The 13566-nt window shown below is 31.6% G+C and overlaps 1 protein-coding gene and 1 pseudogene across 1 annotated transcript; one reads left to right on the top strand and one right to left on the bottom strand.

Annotated features, from left to right (window-relative positions):
- Nucleotides 1-967: 967 nt before the first annotated feature.
- On the bottom strand, nt 968-11159 carry LOC11424043 (putative MO25-like protein At5g47540; annotated as a pseudogene).
- Nucleotides 11160-11287: 128 nt separating this feature from the next.
- On the top strand, nt 11288-12778 carry LOC11429713 (zinc finger protein ZAT1). The gene has a single exon (XM_003605276.4). It carries the CDS (start codon nt 11288-11290, stop codon nt 12743-12745), a length of 1458 nt encoding a protein of 485 aa, XP_003605324.2. The 3' UTR covers nt 12746-12778.
- The last annotated feature ends 788 nt before the right edge of the window (nt 12779-13566 follow it).

The raw sequence follows: 13566 nt of genomic DNA, 5'->3' as shown, positions 1-13566 counted from the left end.
TAGATAATATATATTTTTCCCTTTCATATCATAACAATCTAAAACCTATCTTTTCCAATGATATCAATATTATATTAAATATAATATGAATTCTTATTTTTTGAATAACACAAACAAAATAACATTCTTTTTTTTTGACAAATTTGTTTAAAGGTATAATTGGAAGTGAAAAATTCAACCCAAAACATGTATTTTCTTTATATATATGGTATATATGTACTTAAAAATTATAATGGTCCATCTTTACTCTTTAGTCATTTTTTTACTTTGATGTTAGATAGACCGTAATTTTTATAAATATTTTTTATTATTGATAATTTTGTTTAACTTTATATTTGTGTGAGTGTTCATTTTGCTCTGCACGTTATTTTTAAAGAAGCAATTCAACACGTTTCAATAGTCAAAATTTGTCAAATATATGATGGTACGCGGAGTTAGTTTAAGATGGAGCTATATTTGCTAACACATAAATGACCTCATTTGCTTGCCTCTTATTAAAATTCATCCGGATACAAGTGTCTACAACATAGTAACATACTTTTTCTTTTATTGGTAAAAATAAATAAAAATTTCAAAAGTAATTAAAAGAAATTGAAAGAGATATTGACAATTGAATTGTACAAGTTATATATTTGACATTAAAATGACATTTGATAGTCAAATGAATATGTCAAAACTACTATTGTATAATGAACTTAAAATGTTTTGGTATATTTTCCTTTATTGTATTTTTTTTTTTAAACACCAAGAAAGACATATACTTCTATTGCATGAATCTATTTTGAGGAATTTATTTTTGTAATAGATTTACATAACCAAAATAAAATTATGAAATCAAAACATAGAAATGTGTATGAAATATTAATCTTAACTTAACGAAGAGAGCTATAACAATAAACGACCAATTGAAATGAAATTGCACAATGCAACTTGCTACTTAACACAATACGAAGCTCAAGGATGGTCCCTACTCCTTAGGTTCAAGAGCAGAAATTTCCTTCATAACTTGAGCTTTGTCAGGTTCAAATTGGTCATCCTCGTTATCGATTTTCAAGTCGCCTAACAGTCTCAGAAACTTGCTTTTGTTTGCAACAAGTATACTAATGATTTAGGTGGTTTCTTTTAGTTAGCAACAAATAGCTTGAAAACATAAAATACTTCTATTTGTATGCTCTTGCTTGACTCTCATTAGATTCATTAAAATCCTTAAATTGTCTCTGGAGAGGACATATCGCGTCATTACAACTACATTTGAGTAATCAAGTTACACATATCTCAAGAACTTCATAGCTTGTCGCCTTTGTAATATAATTGGAAGATTCCAATAACTTGGAGTTATATTCATTAAAAACTCATTCATAATTGTTGGAAAGGAGTTCATCTACAGTAGATTTATGTCTTGTCATGCGTTCCTTAAAATTTGATGCGGCATCTGCGGCTATGTCAAAGTTTGGAAGCTACATGTAGTCAAAAAACATCTGCATATGAGGTGATTCCATAATATATTTTGCAACGATATGATGTCTTATCGACTCCCTTAATGTAACACCCTGAACCCCACATATAATATTTAAATAATAATTCAACAAATAATCAAATAATTAAAGGTGTTACTCTTCACCATTCATCACATAATGAAAATTCCATCGTATAATATAAAGTCACGGCGGAAAATAAGTCTCAACATCATATAGTCATGCATCATATCTCAAAGTAAATACATCAACAAAGTGAACTCATGGTTCATCAACAAAATCCGATAACATAAATATAAATCCCAACAGTCTTAATTAGAGTAATCCTAAACTAGAAATACTCACGCTGACTAAGCGTCCTCGAAAGTCGTCCTCGAAATACTCAAACCGACTAAGCGTCATCAACCTGCAAGTCTACACCCGAAGGATGTAGGATGTATGTTCAACATAAAGGAAATACGAACACATGCATAGTATTTAGGATAAACATCATATAAGCATACAAATATTCATGAGTTCGCATTCAATTATTTGATTATTTAACTATAACATGTAACGCCCTATTTTATTATTTTATTATTTTATCGAGCTTAGTGTCTTTTTATATAGTTTATTTGAATAATTGTAATATGTTATATGTTGGTAATTATTAGTAGTTATTATGAGCATTATTAGTGATAGACTATAATTAAAATAGACTAATGAGGCATAAGGGCAAAATTGGAATAAGAGATATTAAGTGAGAAACAAACTCAGATAGTGATTATAAATAGATGAGATCATTAGAGAATTAGGGTTACAACAAATTAGAAACTGCTTTTGGGAGAAAAAGGGAGAAAGTGAGAAGTTAGAGAAGAGAAGAGGAGCAAACTTGTAGAGTCTGAATTCAATCAATCTAAGGTAAGGGTGGGACTAGCTTTCTCTAATAATGGGTTGTCTGATTCTAAAAAGGGGTTTAACATGTTGTTGTTTTGTTAGTTTTGATGTTATAGAAATTAGGGTTAAATTGCAAAATTGATTGTTGAAAGAGTAGGTAATCCATTGAATTAACGTAAGGAATGAGGTTCAGATTGTAGAATAAACATAGGTTGAGTTTCCTTTTAAATTTTAGTTTTTGGCTGAAAACATGTTTCTTCCTGTAGAATTGTCTGTCATCGCTCGCCACGGCGAGTGATCTTGTTCGCCTCGCGAGTGACTTCGATGTCAACTCGCAACGACGAGTGTTCTACTCGCCTCGCGACTGATCAGTAGTAAAAATGTGGTTTTCTAAAATAATATTTTGGGTCATGTTTTGTATTGTTTTGAGTGCCTTTTCATATTTAGAAATGTTTAGACAAGTTTTGGAATCAAATTTGGGCATAGGGAAGTTAAAAATGGGATTTTTGGGTGAAAAATGTCAAGTTCATGCGAGCTATCAGTTTTAGCTCGCCACGGCGATTACCTTGGTCGCCATGCCGAGTAGTTCATATGTTAAACTCGCCATAGCAAGTAGATTGGCTCGCCTCGTGAGTTGTTCAGTGGCAGTCTGCCCTGTTTCGTGTTCTTGCGTCTGTTTCGCACGTTTCTATTTTGAGTTGGCATTTAGTGTATACATGAAAGTTATTGATAATTGTGTTATCTTTCCTGTATCCTTGGTTTGACGTGAAAATCTTTTGTGAATAATTTGATATGATTATACGGAGATATTTGAATGATTGATGAATTATTACATGAATGTATATGTTGATGAATATGATGTTATATGATGTTGTTCATGATTGATGAATTATGAAGTCATAATGCGAAGTCGTTGTTGTTGTTGTTGCATTGGTAGTGTCAATGCATAATCATTTTAAACGAAGATGGCTTGATGCTCTGTTAATTCTAAGTGAAGATGGCGTGATGCTCTGTTAATTTTAAGCAAAGGGAGTTGTAGCCTGTCAAGTCCAATTACGACATTAACGAAGAGAGCTTGATGCTCTGATGGTACCACATGCATATTGTAGTTGTTGAGTTGTTGTTGTTTTTGCATCGTTGAGTTGTCGTTGAGCAAAAATTAATTGATGATTTGTAGTTGGAATTATGTGAAGTATTGTTGATGATGAATTACTGTTGTTTTGTGTTGTTAAATTCTCCCACATAAATTATTGTTTATTAGTATTGTTAATGATGAATTGATGCTGTTATGTGTTGTTAAATTCTTTTATAGAATTATTGCATATTATTATTGAATGTGAAATCTCACCATTCTGTTTGAATGTTGCCTCTACGTGGGTAAGGTGCAGATAACCAAGAGTAACCGCTGATGTGAGTTGATTCCTCGTATCGTCTTAGGAGTCGCTCTGATACATAATGGGATGAGGATTAATTGTATTTTATTTTCCATTGTTACGTATTTTTTTTTATGAATTTATTGTTGAATCATTTTTAGATGAAATTAATTATATTGAGGTCTTAGTGCCAAGTAATGCTTAAAAATTAAATATTTCCGCTGCGACATTATTTTGAATTATTGAAAGCAGTTGTTTAAATAAATAGTGAATTTAACTCTATTTGTGTTAAATATTATTTTGAAGAAGTAAATGTGACATCCTGTTTGTGATGGACTCTGATTTATTTTGTATTAGTTATATGTTGGGAAAACGGGGTGTTACATAACACACTTCAAAACATCATCACCAGAACATAAACATGTATTCACATCATCAAGTAATCACCAAATTGAATACATAGCATTCACGTCTCATCACCATCGTCAAATCACATATTGTCCAAATAGTTACACATAATCAGTTCATAACATCTTCACATAGAACCACACAGTTGAATACACAACTTCCACATATACTCAACTGTATGCAATGTTCCTACTCGACTCTAAATGCATATGGTACCATTTTGGATATCAGAGGTATGTTTCTGAGTAATCCCACTATCGTCATATCATCGTTGTTCACCATCGTTAAATTGGAATGACCATGAATGCATGAATATTTCATTATGACTCAACAATGCATAACTTGACTCAACAGTTACACATCAACACCATCGTCATATCATCATCATTATATCAACATTGTTATATCATCATATAAAATCAAAGTCATCATGTCATCATCATTATATCAATATCGTTATATCATCATATCAAATCAACATCGTCATATCAATCGTCCCCATATAGCAACATCATTTAGTAAGTACACATCCTCATATCATCCTATCATCAAGAATTTTAACAAGTATTCACATTATCACATATTCGAGTCATCTATCATATATCCTCAAACACGTTGATATACATCTTTAAATATACTTCATTATTCATCTAGTGAGTTCACAATCATTTCATAATTCAATTATTGTTAAATTAGTAGTCCGTTACTAGCCATTTCAATTGCTAAATTTACTTCAGTCGTAAGCTAGGTTAATTACTTATACACATCATAATTATACTCCAATTAATAATGTTTAGGGGTTTGGGACCTAAACACATACCTTGGATATACTTTAAAAGCATAAAAATGAGGTTTGAAAACACAAGAAAAAATGCACGGTCGTGCACTAAAAATGCACGGTCGTGTGCTTTTCCAAAACACACTTTCAGGAAACCAGAGAAAAATGCACGGTCCGTGCTTCTAGGGCGCACAATTGTTTGTTTTCTCCAAGCATGGGCTGTGCGGTCTTTTTGCGTTTTCGTCGCGTAAAATCTATTTTTTGACTCTGTTTTCGATCCCAAATTCGACCCAAATCATCGTATCAATGTTGTCTAATCAATTATACATCAAACTTGCCTTAACCAACTCAATTCTACCTATTTTGATCATTAATTATCATAACTTCAATTATTCTAAATTTATCACTCAAAAAACTCATTTTCACCATATTAATTCAACACCCAAACATAGTAGTAGCAGCAACAACAACAACTCTTCTTCAAATTGAACACAAAAATATTCATCAATTCAAATCTTAACACATCAATCCACAATTTATTAATAACTTTCATGATTTTCACCAATTTCACATAAAACTCAAAAACAACACAACAACAGAATCCAAACACGACATTAACATAATAACTTAATGGCTTCTAATTAAGGGTAAATACCTCTTTTTGTCCCTGTAATATTAGCGAATTCTGGTTTTAGTCCCTGTAGAAAAAAAGATTTAGATTTTGTCCTTGTAATTTCATATTCTTCCACTTTTGGTCCTTCATTCCACCACGTAAGCAGAATCTGTATACCTGGCACGTAAAAAGAGGGAGCAAAAGTGGAGGAATCTGAAATTACAGGGACCAAAAATGGGAGGAATATGAAATTACAGGGACGTATTTATGCAGATTCTGTTGACTTGATGAAAGGAGGGACCAAAAGTGGAAGAATCTGAAATTACAGGGACAAAATCTAAATCTTTGTTTTTACAGGGACTAAAACCGGAATTCGCTAATATTACATGGACGAAAATAGGTATTTACTCTAATTAATCATATACCCATAGTCACATTAACATGTTAAACCATAATCTCCACATCATTTCATTGTCAATTTTGATGAACTTCATCCATTTAAGCTCAAAGCTAAAAAACACTAATTCATCATAAACAAACATGGATTTTCACACAACAATAACATGATTTCACAACTTATCATATACCCAAAGCAACAACAAAAACAACAACTAGAGCATGAAATTAATACTAATCCATCACAAGATTCATGAAAGTAAAGAGAAATCATACAACCCATAACTACCCAATTGCTCGTAAGTCTCATATGGTCAAAATAATATTTCCTCTTACCTCTTAATCTAATAACCTAGCTTCCTACAAGCTTGAATCTCCCTATTCCCCTTGTTTCTCGAACTTTTCTCCTTTTCCTCTCTAGATCTCCTCTTTCTCCTCTCTAGCCTCTATTCTTGCCTCTTTCTCCAAAATGTGGTAAATGAACTCTTGACCTAATTTTTACAAAGACTACATCTTAGAAAAATGCTTTTTTGACATTGAATACTTCCTATCGACACAAGTAAATGACCAAATTACTTCCAACGGTAGTTAACTGCCTCTGGCATATGCGCCGGCAGTTAACTGCCGCTGACTTTGCTGCTTTTTATTTTGATTTTACGCGTTTCGGTAGAAAAATCAAAATAAATCGAAAGTTATTCAGAATTCTAAGAAACTTTATAGACACCTCTATAAAAATACATATGATGTCAAAAGTTTCGTAACATTCCGAATAAGTCTCGATTTTTTTTTTATTTTTTCAACCGTAACGCGCAAAATCGCAATCGAAAAAATAAAAAAAATCGACACTTATTCGGAATGTTACGAAACTTTGCACATCATCTATATGTATTTATATAGATGTGTCTATAAAGTTTCTTAGCATTTCGACTAAGTCTCGATTTATTTTGATTTTTCGACCGAACCATGCAAAATCGCAATTTTTTTCAAGTGCGAGTCCGAAAAAGTGTCCTAAAGGTTGAACTTTTTTACGCTTTTTTGCACTCATGTTTACAACAAAAAAATAACATATCCCACAAAAAATTTGAATTTTTCGACAAGGGACGGATTAAATATGAATTTTTAACGCGCCTAAAATTTAAGACACTAAAACATCAAAACATCAAGCTAAAAATTGAATTTTGAGCTGTATTTTTGCAGACACCTCTATGAAAATACATATAGAGGATCTGCTAATTTTCTTAGTATTTCGAGTAATCCTCAATTTATTTTGATTTTTTTATTGAAACGCGTAAAATTGTAATATTTTTCTAACTGCGCGTCCGGAAAAGTTATATAGAGGTTGAATTTTTTCATTATTTTTTGTACACATATGAAGAACATAAAAAAAAAAAAACATTTCCCGCAAAAAATTAGAATTTTTCGACAACGGATGGATTAAATATGAATTTTTAATGCGCCAATAACTCAAGAAACCAACACATCAAAACGTCGACCTAGAAATTGAATTTGATCTGTTTTTTGCAGACATCTCTAAAAAAATATATATTGAGGGTCTGTAAATTTTCGTAGAATTCTGAATAAGTTTCGATTTATTTTGATTTTTCGACCGAAACGCGTAAAATCATAATAAAAAGCAGCAGAGCCAGCGGCAGTTAACTGCATCTGGAGGAGCCAGCGGCAGTTAACTGCCGGCGCATATGCCAGAGGCAGTTAACTACCGCTAGAGGTAATTTGATCATTTACTTGTGTCAATAGGAAGTATTCGATGTCAAAAAAGCAATTCTCTACATCTTATATATACCCTTGGGCTTGGCTGACTTACACTAATGGGCTTAAGTCTATATTCTTCTCCACAAATAAAACACTACTATTTTACTTCACTTAAACCTCCATTTTTTTTCTCATAAATCTCTATTCTCTTAATTCGTTAAAACTCTTGTTATTATTAACTTCACAAAAATACCCCTCACTTCCAAATTATTAAAATACCATTCACTCTTAAATTACAAAAATACCCGTATCTTCTAAAAAGCAACTAATCCATCAATTCAACCACGGTAAAATAAATAAATAATTCTAGTAATACTAATAATAAAAATCGGAATGTTACACTTAACAATTCACCATAGTGCAGAGCCATATCCGGGTTTTCATAGCTAGATATTAAAATATCCATAAGATCCATATTCTTCTCCAAGTAATCAGATGTAATCAGCTTGGATTGAACCTGTTGCCTTTGTAAATTTGCGACAACTTGTTCAACATCTAGCTATGAAAATCGTTTTAATATCAACTTCCAAGTAATCGTTTGCAACAACTTGTTCAACAACTTGGATTTCAGGAACTGGTTCAACATCACTATTTCCATACAAAATCGTTTTAATCTCTCTCAAATTCTTAGACAACTCGATCATCTTGTCATTATCACGCTTGTTATCTGAAGAACTAGAATTTTGGAGGAGACAAAGAAATCTCTAGTATTACGAACAATGTCGAAAGGAGTACGCGGCTTAGGCTTGAGGAGGCTCTTATATTCAGTCAGAGGTGGTGGATCAGAATAAACTACCACTTCTAACGAAGAGCCTACTCGAAACCCCTTGGGTTTAGAAACGCACACACCTATTTTTAAACAAATTGAATCGTTTTCATCTCTCTCAAATTCTTAAACAACTCGATCATGTTGTCATTATTACGTTTGTTATCAAAAGAATTAGAATTTTGTAGGAGACGAAAAAGATCTCTAATATTACAAACAATGTCGTAAGGAGTGCGAGGCTTAGGCTTGAAGAGGCTCTCAAAATAAACCACTACCTCTCGATTGGGTTTAGAAACACACACACACACCCACCTATTTTTACTGATTTTGATGATTCTTCATTTATATGTATTGCGTTGGGATTTTTTATTCCGATCGACATCAAGAATCGATTTCTATGCTGATACTCAAAAAAATTTAGAAAAAATTTAGAATGGAAGAGATGGTAATCGATCGATATACATGGAATCGACAAGGCATACTATTCTACCACTAAGCTAGGTAGCATTTGCCTTCCTTCGTGGATTTACTAACTCTTTCATAGAATTAATATAGTATTGTATTTACTCATACTTGGAGTTTTCACTAAACATTTTTTGATTGACTCAATGCACATACTGTGTACACTTTAAGTAACAGTTATAAATTCAGTGAAAAACAAAGTATCAATTATACATGCACCAATATATTAATCCTTTTTTGATGATTTTTTTTTTTTTTTTGATAAAAAAATGTAACTTGTAAAAATGAAAGTAAAATCAACATAATCAATAAAGCAATCATGTTCGATTTAGTTAGAGCAAAAAGTAGCTGATAATATATAAATCAGAATCTCGTGTCCAAATATCTCAAAAATTGGCAAAATTAATTAATTATTTATATTTTGGGGATATTGCTACTCCCATAAAAGTTTTTGATATTTGTCGATGGAACAATGCATAATATATGTAAGATCCGGAGTTCAAACTCTGACTATAAATTTTTTATTTTTTATTTTTTATATTTCTTTAACAAGCCAAAATAAAATATCATTAAGACAATCTTTTCAGCATAAAGCTTGTTAGAAAAATTACCACAAATACAATGAGTCAAAATAAGTTTTGCAACAACATCAAACAAAAAAAAAAACAAAGCTACAAAGAGACAGATAAAAAACATTAAAGAGGATGAGTCCTCCAAAATTGGTACTCAAAATCAAAGTTTTCTATCATTATTTATGTTTGACTCTTAAGGTTTCCAAGCCAATCATAACCACACTAAAGTAATTAAGCAGTGCCCCCTTTACTGAATTACTCTTGCTCACTATATGCTTTGAGGCCAAGCAAGAAGAATGATAATTGATTGACAAAACCCATATTTCTATAAAAAAAAATTAAATAAATATAAATTTTTAAAGAAAAAGTAAAATCAATAAAATAAAAAAAGCAAGCATGTACAATTTATTTTAACTTTTTTGATAAGTATCATCAATTTAGTTAGAACAAAAACTGCCGAAAAAGAAAATTAAAACTACCAATAGTTGAAATTGACCTGCAATATACGTAAAGTCTGAAAAATGACATTGTAAAACAAAAAACACATATTCTAACCTAATAGTTTAAGATTCTTATTATTTTTGACCCTAGTCCAAAAATGAAACCTAAAGTTTGAACTTTTTTCATGAATTTTTACATATATGTTTTTGACATAAAAAAATGGGTTTACACAAAAAAAAATACAATGTTTCGAATAGAGACAAATTAATATAATTATGAATTTTTAAAACGTCAAAAACTCAAAAAACAACAACAAAGACTTCCAAAGTTTCATAACATTTTTAAGATGTTTCAATTTATTTTTATTTTTCAACCAAAGCGTGTAAAATATTAACCCAAATTTTAATTCCAAAATTGGTCAAATTAATTAATTCTTTATACGAAAATGTTTGTTGACATTGTTATTTCCATCAAATTTTCCTTTTTTTTTTGGTACAAATTTTTCCCTTTTTTACTGAACTAATTAATTCTTTATTTCATATTACTTTGGACTTCCATTCCAAATTAAATAAAAGAATCAAGTCAAATATATTGATCATTATACCATTTAAATGATCATTTTACCATTTAAAGAAGACAAGTTAAATCAATAGAATAAGTAAAGTATAAGCATGTTAACATTATAAATCAGATGAAGGGAATCCAGTCAAATAAAGGTATAGACAAAAATTGCAACTTTTTTTTTTGAGAAAAGGATAAAAACTTCTTGATCGCAGGTTGCAATGACTATAAAGATGAAAAATGATATAAATTGGGTGGAAAAGAAACATTAACCAACCGACAGGCAAGGAGAAACATAGGTTAGTTTCCTTGCTTTAGAATTGAAGTGATATGAATAGATATGGTAGTTAGAACAAAAATTAAAATAATGAGAGACAAACACACTTTTTTTTAGTATTTCTCATAGAAACACCTTTGGTATTCTTTTGACATACAACGACACTACCTTAGAGTCGTAGAAAAAGTCTCTTCCTTACACTTGTCACTAATTCTCATGTTGTGAAACAACTATTGCATTAATCTCTCTCATCCATAAATCAATACTCCAACTAAAAACTAGGACTACTACTCCTTAATTAGTTCACCATACAAACCCTTCAACAACTATCACTACAAGAGCAAACTCCATCTTGTGCTTCATTCTTCAACTCACTTCCACCACCTTCCATCTATGCAACTCTCTCTAAAAAAAAATCAATGTGACTCTTTCTCTCATCTCCCCCTTTCTTTTTTTTTTTTTTTTTTTTTTGTTCATTTGTTTTACACCATTCAACATAGTGGTTATTCTTAATATTGTATGGCTTTGATTGTGGATCAACAATCAAACTTCAAACACTTTTGTAAAATTTGCAAAAAAGGCTTCGGATGTGGAAGAGCATTAGGTGGACATATGAGAGCTCATGGCATAGGCGATGAAACAAGTCAAATGGACGACGATGATCCGGCGAGCGATTGGGAAGGTGGCAATGTCCCACCAAGTAACAAACGTATGTATTCTTTAAGAACAAATCCTAATAAGCTAAAAAGTTGTAGGGTGTGTGAGCATTGTGGCAAAGAATTTTTTTCTTGGAAATCATTCCTCGAACATGGAAAATGCAATTCAGACGACGCGGATGAAGAGTTTATCATATCCTCTCCAGAATCTGACGCCATGGCAGATGATGGTGATGGCGTCAGTGCCAGGAGAGGATGTGGCTGGTCGAAAAGGAAAAGGTCGATGCGAACTAAAGTAGGCAGTTATAATAACAATTATAATAATCCTTCTAGTGAAGAAGAAGATCTAGCAAATTGTTTAATGATGTTGTCCAATGCTATTGTTGATCCTCTTGAGGTTGAACCGGAAGAATCATGTGCCTCCGCTAGCAAAGATGAAGAAAGAAGAAACCCTATGAATTTTATTGCACCATTGTCTTATAGAATCCCCTATGAAAACAACAATAACAACAATAAAGCCAAAGGTGTTGCAAAAGGGTTATTTGAATGCAAAGCATGCAAAAAAGTTTTCAACTCACATCAAGCATTAGGTGGCCATAGAGCAAGTCACAAAAAGGTTAAGGGATGTTTTGCAGCAAGGCTTGATCAAAACCCTGATGATAGTATTGTTGAGGATGATGTCATCACACAAGATGAATTTTTTCCATCAAAACCAAACTCAACCCTACAATATGATCATGGCACTTCTAACAACCCTACATTAATGGCTTCTTCATCCAAGAGAAAATCCAAAGTACATGAATGCTCAATTTGTCATAGGAGTTTCTCTTCCGGACAAGCATTAGGTGGTCACAAGAGATGTCATTGGATCACATCAAATGCACCCGACACATCGACATTGGCTAGGTTTCAACAATTTCAAGACCAAATAGAACAAATACCTAAATTTGATAACTCTTCTGAGCCAATTGATCTCAAACTTGACCTTAATCTTCCGGCTCCGACAAATACACAAATTTACTTGCAACCAACATGGGGTGCAAATTCAAGTGCAACAAAGGACAACAAGATCAAAGAGGATAATAACAATAGCCAACAAAATCAAAACAAAAACCTAGTTGATCAAAATAATGAAACTCAAGAGAAAAACAAAAACAACAACCTTAAGACATTGGTACAAAATGTTGATAATGAAGATGATAGCAAGGTCAAGCTGGCAAAATTAAGTGAGTTAAAGGATGTAATTAACATTGGTGGAAGTTCTTCACCATGGTTGCAAGTTGGAATTGGTACAACAACTGATGTGAGGAATGATACGTAATTATATTTTTCTTTCTTTTTTTTTTCTTCTCTTTTTTTTTTTTACAAAAACACCATATGAGGTAAAGATTGATCACAATTTAGATTTTTTTATCTTTGTTTAGTATTTTTTACACCCTAAACTAAGAAAATGTAAGTATGTATACAGACATGATCATATCTATAAACGTGTTTAGCATTATACCTCAGTTTTGTTTTCTCCTTTTGTACATTTTATAATATGAAGTTATTTTTATGAATAAATTAAAGGTTCACCTTTTTGCATATCTTTTTCTTCTGCATTGTTTTTTATTGCATCTGGGAGACTCATAACATGTCATATCCAATAACCATTTCTTTATTGCATTCTCACACCCTCCACTGTTTTGTAGAAATAAAGGGCACATTTCATAAGTCCTAGTTTAAATGGTAAAAATGTCAAAATTATTCAATCATCGAACGTTGTGATTAGGGTTTGAATCATGCATCTTTCACCCGTGTATTGTTATTTAGTCTATCTAAAAAAAAGGAAGTTGTGTAATTTTCTCATTTGAAAAATACTTAGGTGACAATGAGTTTTAGTGACATTGATGACATTAGTATATTTTGATGATAGAGAATGTTGCTTGAATAATTAAAATAAATTATTTTTGATGACAGAGAATAATTTGATTATGAAAGAGATACAGACAATGTCACCAATGTCACCAAAGCTCAATGTCAAGGTGCAACCCACTCTTTATCTCTCTTATAAATTCTTATTTTTGTCACTTACTTTTTCTTTAATTTTTTATATCATTCTCTTTCTTACATTTTGCAGGAGAGGACCCATTCATACATATA

The sequence above is a fragment of the Medicago truncatula genome, chromosome 4, assembly GCF_003473485.1.
Source record: "Medicago truncatula cultivar Jemalong A17 chromosome 4, MtrunA17r5.0-ANR, whole genome shotgun sequence".
Taxonomy (NCBI): domain Eukaryota; kingdom Viridiplantae; phylum Streptophyta; class Magnoliopsida; order Fabales; family Fabaceae; genus Medicago; species Medicago truncatula.
The sequence above is the reverse complement of the archived record's forward strand: the minus strand, read 5'-3'. Positions and strand labels throughout refer to the sequence as shown.